The 12,668-nt window shown below is 45.3% G+C and overlaps 1 protein-coding gene across 15 annotated transcripts in view; it reads right to left on the minus strand.

Annotated features, from left to right (window-relative positions):
* Window positions 1-1,102: 1,102 nt before the first annotated feature.
* Window positions 1,103-12,668, minus strand: part of LOC123993336 (ensconsin-like) — a 35,723-nt gene continuing 24,157 nt past the window's right edge. For 6 of the 15 annotated variants that reach the window (XM_046295379.1, XM_046295376.1, XM_046295368.1 and 3 more), the window contains 11 exons: window positions 12,114-12,260; window positions 4,786-4,913; window positions 4,356-4,648; window positions 3,360-3,486; window positions 3,100-3,280; window positions 2,913-3,017; window positions 2,593-2,640; window positions 2,390-2,438; window positions 2,093-2,279; window positions 1,699-1,955; window positions 1,103-1,547 (listed from right to left, as the gene is read on the minus strand). In XM_046295379.1, the coding sequence (XP_046151335.1) occupies window positions 1,540-1,547; window positions 1,699-1,955; window positions 2,093-2,279; window positions 2,390-2,438; window positions 2,593-2,640; window positions 2,913-3,017; window positions 3,100-3,280; window positions 3,360-3,486; window positions 4,356-4,648; window positions 4,786-4,913; window positions 12,114-12,260 (1,530 nt within the window). In that variant the 3' untranslated portion in view covers window positions 1,103-1,539. The remainder of the gene's footprint in view (window positions 1,548-1,698; window positions 1,956-2,092; window positions 2,280-2,389; window positions 2,439-2,592; window positions 2,641-2,912; window positions 3,018-3,099; window positions 3,281-3,359; window positions 3,487-4,355; window positions 4,649-4,785; window positions 4,914-12,113; window positions 12,261-12,668) is intronic. The other 9 variants (XM_046295380.1, XM_046295377.1, XM_046295374.1 and 6 more) reach the window with 3 other exon arrangements.

The following is a 12,668-nucleotide window of genomic DNA, read 5'->3' on the forward strand; positions in this document are numbered from 1 at the left end:
TAGGGCCCTTAGTAGAGAAGCAATGGAATTAGCTACACAGACTGCGTACATCTACTGCCGGTTCAAAACTGCTCTGAGATGCCTGACAGAACTGTTGTTTCAGCCCTATACTTTGGGCGTTGTAAGTGAGAACTTCAAACCTTTCAAGTTCAGTTTCTGGACTAGTACTGTACACACACACCCCCTTCAGAGAAAACTCTGAAGCAATTCTAAAATGAAGCTGATGGACCTTGTCTGACTGCAATTAACCAACATACACAAGTTACTCCGTTATGGGCTATAGTCATTCATATGGTAAGAGTATAGATTCATGCAGTCATTGCTGGGGGTCAAGTTATACCTCAGCGCTCAGAGTGCAATTAAATTAGAATTTGATACGAGTTAGCTAACAATTAAGTCTATATACACATACATGTAAAACCATAACGACAAGTCAAAAATATTTAGGATAAACCTAAAGACTAGGAACTGAAAATTAACAGCAACAGTTAAACTTCACTGAACAAATATTCACAAAATCACCAGCTTTTTTGGGAATTCCTACAGCCTTCAGTTTGTAAAGACAAAGCAATAGTCAAGAGTCATTTTGTAAAACAATCAGTTTGATTTGTAGACATAAGTGCCCCCTAGTGGCACTAAGAAGAGTAGAGGTGAGGGAGGTGGGAGAGGGCGAGGGAGATGGAGGGGTTCTGACCAGCCCTTTGGGGCACAGGGAGAGGGGTAAACCATAGAATAATAGGGTCTAGAGAGTTTTAAGGCTGAATTTATGGATGCTGGGAAAAGCAGTCTGCCAGACAAATCCAGAATTCTAGGTCAGAGTACAATTTGGGTAGGATGGGATTACAGTTACAGAGTGCTGCTCACGGCTCGGGCACACAGTAGGTCCTAACCGGTTTGTGTAAGTGCTCCCTCAGTCTATTCACTGGAGACACCCCTTTAGGCAGACCCTGAGAGTACAGTACCCAGCCCACTCCCCACCAATCAAAATGCGTTTGATCACATCTCAGCAGGCACTCAAGTTTCCTGACATGAGAAGTAGTGAAGTAGTAACCATCATATAGCCGAGTGCACGTGCATCCTGGAATATTCTCAAACCAGAGTACACCCCCCCCCCCAAAAAAAAAAATAGACATGAGATAAGTAATTACATATTACAAAGCCCAAATTTATAAATTACGTCACACCACCTACAAAACATCAAGTGTGAACAAAAAAAATAAAAAAGAACCAAGTGAAATGGTAAGTATGGGAGGATAAAGATGAGACCTTAAAGCGAGCACATTGAAGGAAAATTGAGATTTTCCCTAAAGCATCGTTTCTGTGTTGTATTTTTCATGTTTTTTTTTGTGTGTGTTGGGGGGTGCAAAGCTAGCGTTCTGGATGTGTCCCCCATGCTCTTCCTCTGGCTGAGGTGGTCCAGACAAGAAGGCTGGGTGGGGTGTGTGTATGTGGGTAAGTGTTTGTGTGGAGGGAGGGGTCAGCTGGACAGGAACTCCAGGAGTGCAATATTAACAGGCCTCTGAAGGGAGAGCTGCAGCCTCACATCTCTACAGAGAGAGAGAAAGAGGGAACAAAAATGTATAACTGATTATAGAATATCCACAAAGCTATTTACTTTTCTAATACACAACACGTGCAGTACCGTTACAGAAAATCAACTATACAACCAGTTTAGTTGCCAAAGCACTTTCCTCTCACCTGACAGTGCTTCGATAGGCTGGCTGGAGGGGTGGAGGGTGGCCACGGGGATCACCTCGGGACCCCCGTCACAGTCGATGAGGCCCTGGTTGCGGCCCTCTGCGTCGATGAGGGGCCGACCCTTGGAGTTGACACCCAGGTCAATGAGCTCCTCGAAGCTCCAGGGGCCAGGCTTACCGTTGAGCCCCGGGGCCAGCTTGTTAGAGTCCTCGTTCAGGAACTCTGAGCCTTCTACCAGGCGACCTTTAGGCACTGGACTGGAAGGGGAGGGAGAGAGACAGTCAGTATAAGGAAGGCGTCGAGTGAGTAAGTGAAAGACACTTAAAGCCAAAATAGTCCTACATCAGTTTCATTGTGCTTCATGTATTTGGGAGTGTGTGTTTTTGTGTCATACTTAACAGCCAGGGAATCCTCAGCGCTGGTTCCGTTGTTGTTCTCCTTGTCGTCCGCCTCTGGCTTCCAGTTCACGCTGCCCAGCGGCTCCCTACGCTCTCCCATTGGCTCACTGCGGGTCATGCCACGCCCCTCGTCCATGCAGTCCGTCTCCATGGCGACATCTCCGGTCTGGGCTGACTCGTCGTCTGCGGAGACGAAACAAGCAGATGACTCAATTTGCACACGTACACAGGGAGTGGTGTCTGTGCAAACAGACAGGCCATTCAGTGTACACACACGGATGGTGGACAGTTACCCTTGGCTTCTTCTTCGTCACCCTCCTCGTCTCCCTCATCATAATCTCTCTAAACAGGACACATTAACAGAGTACTGGTCAAAATATCCATCAACAAGTAGGTGCAAGGACTACTGGGTGTTCTTATCCAAGGCGACTGACTTAAGTATTGGAGAAATTCCTGTTGCCATGGAGAGATCAGAGCTTGAGAAATGTGAACTCACTTTTTCTAGGTCCCCTTTTCTGGTTCTCTTCATGATCTCCTCAATTCGCTGCAAGTAAGAGTGACAGGACGGTTCATGTCAAGAACCGCTGGCAAATTACACCCTGCAGACACTCAATGTAATGTAATACAAGTTAATGACAGTCGATTTGATTGGACTGCTTTAAAACTCAAGTGTTGGTATATAGTGAGTGGATGTAGGGGGTATTTTCACTGAGTGTGCATACTTAATGTACATAATGAACATGTTACTGAGACCATAGTGAATGCATACAGTGTGTATGATAAAGTGTGCAAGCTGAATGGTGATTCTCCACCCACCTTCTTCCTCTCCATGCGTTCCTGTTGGTTCTGGGCCATGACCCTCTCTCTCTCAATGCGGACCTTCTCTGCCTCAATTGCAGCCTGTGCCTCCGCCTCTTCACGCTGTGATTGGACAAACATGTTGCCAATCACACAAGCAGACAATCAATTAGATCAACACAAGACTAAAAGCATTTGTCCGTACCTCTTTCTGTAGCTCAGCCTGTCTCACGGCCTCCTCTACCTCCAGTCTTTCTCTGTCTGCCTCCGCCATAAGAGCGTCCTCCTCCTCTTTCTTCTTCCTCTCCTCCGCCAGCCTCTTCTCCTCCTCCAGGCGTTTCAACCGATCCTCCTCGGCCAAGCGTTTGTCCTCCTCCTTCCTCAGCCTATAGATAACGAGATATGGCCGGTCAATTTCCCCCCAGAGAGAGAAAGAGATTATAGTAGCCTCGTCTGGTTCCTCACTTCTCCTCCTCCTCTCTCAGAACTCTGAGTGCCTCCTCCCTCTCCTTCTTCTCCCTCGCCAAACGACGGTTCTCGGCCAGGATCATGGCAGCCTCTGCAGCAGAGTTGGTGCCCGCCATGGACTTGTCTAAGAGCCAGAGAGGAGACACACAAGAGTTTAGTTCGACCAATCTTAGCTAATATATTGGTTCACTAATAACAAAGTTTCAAAGCATAGCCAACACGATACAGGAGCCATAGCATCAAACACTCCATATAGAACTCTACTACTATAGAGCACATTGAGAGGAGAATGAGAACTATAGGTTGAGAGAGGGAGATCGATGAAAAAGATAGAGAGAAAGATGGAGCAAGGGAGAGAAACAAAAGGTTGGGATCCGATTTCAAATGACAGTCTGTGGCTGCTGGTCATAAAGCGCTTTCTGTGTCCTACTGCAGACAATCCTATTGATAGCAGCGAGTCCCTGCAGCACATGCAGTATCCATTAACCCTCTCCTAATGAGTTCTACAGTAGTAGTACAGGACTCTCACCAGAAGGGGGCACGAGACATCTCTAGGGCTAACAGGATGTAACTACGGCTGGGAGGGAGTTAATGGCTGTGCTGGTATACAGCTAGCTACAGACCAACTTTCTGCTGCTGCCATGTCAGTTTCCCTTGCTAATGAACAGCAGAGGAACACACTAAACACACTGGTGAAACTTAGGAATTAAGCTATAGATCATTTATATACATCAGGATAGAGGACAGAGCAGAGGCTACTATGAGCCAAACAGATGTTCTTTATTACTCAGTTCACATATAGTACAGGGTTTCCAACCCACTGCTTCAGGGACTCACAGTACAGGCCCTGGCTCTCATTATCAGACGAAAGTGAGTCTCAAGACTGAGACTGTTGGTGTTTTTTCCTGCTTGATCAGAGCACGACATGTCATGACTGTGGTACTGACAGAAGGAAATGGGATCTCAGTGAGGTTGGAGGTCCTCTTCACTCACCGTCCTTGTCTTTGGTCTTACTGGAGGTGGTATGAGTAGGGGTGGGTGTTGTGCTGGTCTGAGGAGCCTCTGGGGACTGGGGCACCACAGGCTGGATGGGACACAGGTCCTTTGGCTTGGAGTCCCTCTTCCGCAGGGTTGGGGGGCCGGTGGGGGTGAGGGCCGGTCTCTGGATGGGTGGAGGTTTGGCCGAGGTGGGCTGGGGGGACGGGGGCTTGGCCGAGCTAAACTGAGGGGATGAGGGGCGATGTTTGATACCCCCAGGTGACGAGGGACGGTTACGTGGGCTTGGCCTGTAGAGGGGAGACCAGATTAATGACGGTTTTATAAAATTATCCAACAGCTGAGCAATATCAACCGTACACAATTAAACACAGGAAATATTGGATATAGTCCAAACGTTTTCTCAGGGAGAGATGTGGTGTCTTACTTTGCACTGGGGGAGGGGGTTCTCTTGCTCGCTGGGAGGGGGGCGGGGGAGGGCGAGCGGTGGCGTCCCGCGATGTTGGAGGGCGAGGCGGGACGTTTCCCTCCGGGCGATGAGAACCTTTTCTCCTTCTGTCGTTCCACAAAGAGATAGTGAGAGAAGAGGGACGATTCAGTCCATTACATCAGATCCTCCAAATGTTATATTTTATCATCTCTAAAATAACACATGAAATTTTTTAAATCTAATATAAAAAGTTACATGTAGGCTATAACATTTTATTCATTTCGTGTCATGCAGGGTTTTATCTGGATCAAAAGGGGCTTAGGTGGTGTGTGTGGCATGGGGGTACATAAATCCATCTGGTTTTAGTCATTACGGTTTACACAGAGTGTTTATTTAATCCCACAAAAAAATGTTCTACAATTAAAAACACTGGAATTAGTCGGCTTGACAGAACGTTTAGGCAGCCCGCCCAAGCATTTCAATGGCCGAAAAAATCTGTCATGTATTTTGGTTCCACGTTAAGTGCATAATGGCGCCCCACCACTAAAATCTCTCATGAGAACACAGTGGAACACAAGTGGGTCAATAAACATGGAGTGACCAGATACCACCTGATCAATGAGTCTCCCTCCCATGTGGTCTGTGTCATGGACAGTCTCCCTCCCATGTGGTCTGTGTCATGGACAGTCTCCCTCCCATGTGGTCTGTGTCATGGACTGTCTCCCTCCCATCCCCACTGCAGCACACATCAGTCTTTAAATAATGTCACAGGACTGACAGTCACTGTGAAGGTTACCGTGTGGGCCTGTCTGTTTCAAATGCATCTATTTTTAAAAAGCCCACGTGCCATGGGACGGGGGTCTGAAAACATGCTGATGGCGCAGCAAGTTCATCCAAAATTTGTGTCCAAAATTTGACTGGTACTACACACACACACACACACACACACACACACACACACACACACAAACCAAAATTATAAAATGCAACATATAAAGTGTTGGTCCCATTTTCCATGAGCTGAAATACTGTAAAAGAGCAGACATTTTCCATACACACAAAAAGCTTTTTGTTATCAAATTGTGTACACATTTGTCTGTTAGTGAGCATTTCTCCTTTGCCAAGATATCCATCTACCCGACAGGTGTAACATTATGAAGCATGATCATTACACAGTGCACCTTGTGCTGGGGACAATAAAAAGGCCACTATAAAATGTGCAGTTGTCACAACACATTGCCACTGATTTGAGGGAGCATGCAATTGGCATGCTGACTGCAGGAATGTCCAACAGAGCGGTTGCCAGAGAATGTAATGTTTATTTCTTTCGACCATGAGCCACCTCCAACGTCATTTTAGACAGATTGTAAGTACGTCTAACCAGCCTCACAACCATGTGTAACCACGGCAGCCCAGGACCTTTACATCCGGCTTCTTCACAAGCGGGATTGTCTGACAGGGGATGCTGAGGAGTATTTCTGTCTGTAATAAAGCTCTACTGTGGGGAAAACTAATTCTGATTGGCTGGGCATGGCTCCCGAGTGGGTGGACCTGGCTCCCAAGTGGCTGCGCCCCTGCCCAGTCATGTGAAATCCATAGATTAGGGCCTAATTAATTTATTTATATTGACTGATTTCCTTCTATGAACTAACTGAGTAAAAAAAAAGAAAGTCCATGTTGTGTTTATATTTTTGTTCAGAGAGAGTATATATCACAGCTCTGGAAAAAATAACTGTACAACCACTAAAATGATCAGTTTCTCTGGATTTACTATTTATAGGCATGTGTTTGGGTGAAATTAAAATGTTTTTGTTTTATTCTATAAACTACTGACAACATTTCTACCAAATACAAATAGTCATTTAGAGCATTTACTTGCAGAAAATGACAACTGGTCAAAATAACAAAAAAAGGATGTCAGACCTCGGACGATGCAAAGAAAATAAGTTAATTTCCATTTTTAAACACAATACTAATACTAATGTTTTAACTTAAAATCAATATTTGGTGGAATAACCTTGATTTTCAAATCACTACTTTCATGCGTCTTGGCATGCTCTCCACCAGTCTTTCACATTGATGTTGGGTGACTTTATGCAACTCCTGGCGCAAAAATTCAAAGAGCTCGGCTTTGTTTGATGGCTTGTGACCATCCATCTTCCTCTTGATCACATTCCAGAGGTTTTCAATGGGGTTCAGGTCTGGAGTTGGGCTGGCCATGCCAGGGTCTTGATCTGGTGGTCCTCCATCCACACCTTGATTGACTTGGCTGTGAGGCATGGCGCATTGTCCTGCTGGAAAAACCAATCCTCAGAGTTTTGGAACATTGTCTGAGCAGAAGGAAGCACGTTTTCTTCCAGGACAACCTTGTAAGTGGCTTGATTCATGTGTCCTTCACAAATCTTCCTGACTCCAGCACCCCCAGATCATCTCCGATCCTCCACCAAATTTCACAGCGGGTGCGGTACTTGGTGAGGCCTACCAGCCACAGTGAAATTTGGTCGAGGATCCGTGATGACCTGGGGGTGCTTCAGCAAGGCTGGGATCAATGTGAGACTGGTGGAGAGCATGCCAAGAAAGCTGTGATTGAAAATCAGGGTTATTCCACCAAATATTGATTTCCGAACTCTTCCTAAGTTAAAACAGTATTGTGTTGTTTAAAAATAAATATTAAACTTTGACAATTTTCTGCAAATAAATGACTAATATTTTTATTTGGGAGAAATGGTCAGTAGTTTATAGAATAAAACAAAACAAAGTGTTTCTTACCCAAACACATATCTATAAATACACTGCTCAAAAAAATAAAGGGAACACTTAAACAACACAATGTAACTCCAAATCAATCACACTTCTGTGAAATCAAACTGTCCACTTAGGAAGCAACACTGATTGACAATAAATTTCACATACTGTTGTGCAAATGGAATAGACAACAGGTGGAAATTATAGGCAATTAGCAAGACACCCCCAATAAAGGAATGGTTCTGCAGGTGATAACCACAGACCACCTCAGTTCCTATGCTTCCTGGCTGATGTTTTGGTCACTTTTGAATGCTGGCGGTGCCTTCACTCTAGTGGTAGCATGAGACTGAGTCTACAACCCACACAGGTAGTGGCTCAGGTAGTGCAGCTCATCCAGGATGGCACATCAATGGGAGCTGTGGCAAGGTTTGCAGTGTCTGTCAGCGTAGTGTCCAGAGCATGGAGGCGCTACCAGGAGACAGGCCAGTACATCAGGAGATGTGGATGAGGCCGTAGGAGGTCAACAACCCAGCAGCAGGACCTCTACCTCTGCCTTTGTGCAAGAAGGAGCAGGAGGAGCACTGCCAGAGCCCTGCAAAATGACCTCCAGCAGACCACAAATGTGCATGTGGCAGCTCAAACGGTCAGAAACAGACTCCATGAGGGTGGTATGAGGGCCCGTGGTATTTGCCAGAGAACACCACGATTGGCAAATTCGCCACTGGCGCCCTGTGCTCTTCATAGATGAAAGCAGGTTCACACGGAACACGTGACAGTCTGGAGATGCCGTGGAGAACGTTCTGCTGCCTGCAACATCCTCCAGCATGACCGGTTTGGCGGTGGGTCAGTCATGGTGTGGGGTGGCATTTCTTTGGGGGGCTGCACAGCCTTCCATGTGCTCGCCATAGGTAGCCATTAAGTACCGAGATGAGATCCTCAGACCCCTTGTGACCCCTTGTGAGATCATATACTGGTGCGGTTGGCCCTGGGTTCCTCCTAATGCAAGACAATGCTAGACCTCATGTGGCTGGAGTGTGTCAGCAGTTCCTGCAAGAGGAAGGCATTGATGCTATGGACTGGCCCGCCCGTTCCCCAAACCTGAATACAATTGAGCAGGTCTGAGAGGAGATCCCTCAGGAGACCATCCGCCACCTCATCAGGAGCATGCCCAGGCGTTGTAGGGAGTTCATACAGGCACGTGGAGGCCACACACACTACTGAGGCTCATTTTTACTTGTTTTAAAGGACATTACATCAAAGTTGGATCAGCCTGTAGTGTGGTTTTCCACTTTAATTTTGAGTGTGACTCCAAATCCAGACCTCCATGGGTTGATAAATTTGATTTCCATTGATCATTTGTGTGATTTTGTTGTCAGCACATTCAACTATGTAAAGAAAAAAGTATTTAATAAGAACATTTCATTCATTCAGATCTAGGATGTGTTATTTTAGTGTTCCCTTATTTTTTTTTAGCAGTGTAGTAAAACCAGAGAAAGTGATAATTTTGCAGTGGTCTAAATTCTTTCCAGAACAGTATATCAGGGTTTCTGTTGGGAAAATGTGGAGCTTGACATTTGACCAGCAGCAATTTAATTCACCAGATATTTACCAGACCCATATGCAAATCACATTTAGATTACAGTAATTCATATTAACAGAACATTCGAGGATGCAACGATATGCGGTTCTTCTTACTGAATTCTGATACGCACTTTGAAGATGTGGACGGTTATTCTAACATTTACTTTTCATCAGCCAACAAGATGACAAACGAATAGCAAAGTCACTAGCCCATGTCAACCTACTACCGGACTTATTAGACAAGTTAGCCTCTTCTATTGGTCAGCTTGTTGAGAAAGAAATTGACTATTCCAATACAGACTCTGGGACAGTTGTGGGACAATAGATGCCAAATTCATACAACCAGTTGGCCTAGGCTACATAAAAATAACAGTTAAAAAGCAATGAGGTTAAAACAAATCAGAAAGTTTAGCTTTTAATGTTGATAAAATATTAGTAGGCTACACAAATGTTCATTCCATAACACAATTAACAGGAAAACACCTTAAGTGCCTCAAAAGGGTACCGGACATGTGACAGAAGAAAATGGAGAAGCGAGATCTAATATGCAACACCTAGCATTGGTTGCTAATATGAATAAGATTATGCCTTTGGCTGCAGGACAAGGAAATACATTTGATATAAACTAAGTGCCTTCACAAGTCCACGGATATGGTGGAATTTGGCTAGGCTACTTTGACACAAGACAGCTCAATTTATTTTAGTTTATTTAACTAGGCAAGTCAGTTAAGAACAAATTCTTATTTACAATGACGGCCTGCAGGGAACAGTGGGTTAACTGCTTTGTTCAGGGGCAGGAGGGATTTTTACCTTGTCAGCTCAGGGATTCTATCCAGCAACCCATGGCTCTAACCACTAGGCTACCTGCCGCCCCAATAATATGTGGTAAAACGTTTTCGTTTCAAACAATTAAGTATATGTTTTCAAAATGCATACTGCCTAAAATCCATAACGAATATACTGTACACACACACTGCAATTTAATTCCACAATTTTATTCATAGTAACCTATAGACCGATAAGCATGACCAGTCAAATGTATTTACATTGACTGGTATTTCAAATCAATTAGGCTAAATAGCTTTATTTCACAATGTGTTATTTTTCCTCCCAGTCAATTGTACATTTGATTTATTTTCTAATATATCTACATCATTATTTATTTTTTAATCAGCCAAAAAAGCCAGTTAACGGAAACCCTGGTGTGTGTGTCACATGCGTGCCTGTGTACTTATCCTTGGTTTGTCTGAAAACTGTTTAAGAAAGAAACCGTAAAAACCAGAGTGTGCATTTAGTTCTAGACCATTTGTTTTGTGGGATAGAAATAGCTTTCAAAGCTTTCCAAAAGCAGAGAAGGCAAAGTGCATGCACTGTATGATAATTATTCTGTGAGGAGAGGATGTGTGTGGAGAAGAGACTGAAAGAGGGGGATGGCTTCATAAGAGGAAGCGCCGTCACCTATCCATTTCACCACACAGAGTACCCTCCATCCACACACACACTGGAGATTTACACTAGCTAATCACTCAGAGGATGAGTGCACGGACAAGCACACATGCAAAGACACTGGCATGTCTGCCCGCATCATAGAAGCAGCATGACTCCCTTTAATGTGTATTCTGGATATCACCAATTTTCTCTTCACATACCATTTCCCTAGCTTAGAGCTGTCCCCTGCAAAGCTTTGGTGAGATACCTACACAAGTGTCTTTGTCTCTCTCTGCAATCTCTTTTGTAGGCTGTACTGTGAACCATCTCTCCTCTTCACCCACAGCTTCATCTCCTTATCCTCTCATTTATCCTTGCTGATCTTAAAAACAGACGGGGTCAAAACAATATAGATGCTACCTACCAGGAATTGGCTTTCACCTGTCCAGTTGTTCATAGTCGGAGGAAAAGAGCAAAGGAGACGAGGAGAGGAAGCCACCTCAGGCTATTGAGACGCAGCCCCGGGCAGGCTCACGGTGTGGCCTTGTCGGTTTGTCCTGCTTTGCATTGCCTGACCCAGCCGCTCCAATTCACTACTATACTCAGCCTATTGCAGCTCCTTTGTCTTTTTCCGAGACAATAGTGCTACTTCATATGCAGGAAGGACCATGGAGGAAGGGCGAGCCAGGCAGTGGAGGACATTGAACCAATCAAAAGAGCTTCCCACAGGCTCATGGAACACGTCTCGAGGCCAACATGATGCTGCTAATGCCTAATGACTCTACTTAGGGACTAAATCTTGAATGCAGTATAGTTGCATCTTATTTACTTGTTTGGTAGACATTTCTAATGCAGCAAGAGAGAGCAACGACCTCCTCTAGTGAACAAAGCTTTTCACCCCAATGGACAATAAAACAATTATTCAATTCAGACTTCAGGTCTGAGCTGTGGGATAGCAATGTGATCCTGAGAGAACACCGCTCTCAGATCAATATCGTGGATGGATAACCCACAGGGCTGCTTTGACTGGCAAATCATACAGGATGTGTGCATATAAAACCAGTACCATTTGTCCACAGGATTTATTTTCCTGACACCGTATCATTGCAGGCTCGGAGAGATAGTGTTATCATGGCTTTAAGCACCTTGTTCCTGTAACTTTGTCCTGGTGTCATACGGGCTTCTGGGAAAGATACCCCACACACACATTTACATAGCATACACGGCCACTGTGGACTGTGTACTTACTAAGAATGCAGAGACATGTAGCTACTGTATTTCCACTGGCTACTATGGCGATACATTTACACAGTGGAGACACAACAACGTTCTTAACTGATTTGCCAAGTTAAAATAAAAATGATCAGTTTGCCACCATGGACATGAACACACTAGCTACACCCAACCCTATCAGGTGTTAAAGTGCTTGGCTTTGCCATTCTTAGTGCTCGACACATGCACCAGATCCCATGTCCATTCTGTTAATAAGTCTGTCTTCCATACATGCTAATTCTATGTCTTCCATACCTCCATTCATTCCAATTCTGTCTTCCACATTTATGAGGTCTCACCAGTGAGGGGTCCACTTGGTCTGCCGAGGCGGAGGTAGGCAGGGTGGCGCTCTTCTGCCGGTCGATACTGCGGCTGCGCAGGGGTCCTCGCTGCACCGGGTGCAGGGGGCTGGCCGAGGCTGAGCGAGGACACAGGTGACACTCTGGTAAAGGACACAGTCATCGCAGGGCAGGGAAACCAGCCAATGGGAGCATGGGTAAAAGCAGCCGAGTTGGGTGAGCAAAGCAGAGGCATGGAGAGAGAGAGATGGAGAAAATAAAAGTAGAAAGAAGATGGTTCGGGGGATAAGAGCACAAAACAACATGGCATATTGTTAGATTATGCACTGGTAGCACAAGGTTGGTTGTTGAAGCATCAGGGCTAGGCTGGCAGTGGCAGGGCTGGAGGGGGGAGACAGGGAGACTGGGACAGACTGACATCCCCTGATTGGTTCTAAAGCTCTGGTGCTGCACAAAGCTGAACACATTGACACAACACGGCACTGAGCACACCGCCACAGCAAACAGTGCACACAACCCACCACCATCGCAGCACAAGCTGACCGCACTCACACA

The sequence above is a fragment of the Oncorhynchus gorbuscha genome, linkage group LG13, assembly GCF_021184085.1.
Source record: "Oncorhynchus gorbuscha isolate QuinsamMale2020 ecotype Even-year linkage group LG13, OgorEven_v1.0, whole genome shotgun sequence".
Classification (NCBI taxonomy): Eukaryota; Metazoa; Chordata; class Actinopteri; order Salmoniformes; family Salmonidae; genus Oncorhynchus; species Oncorhynchus gorbuscha.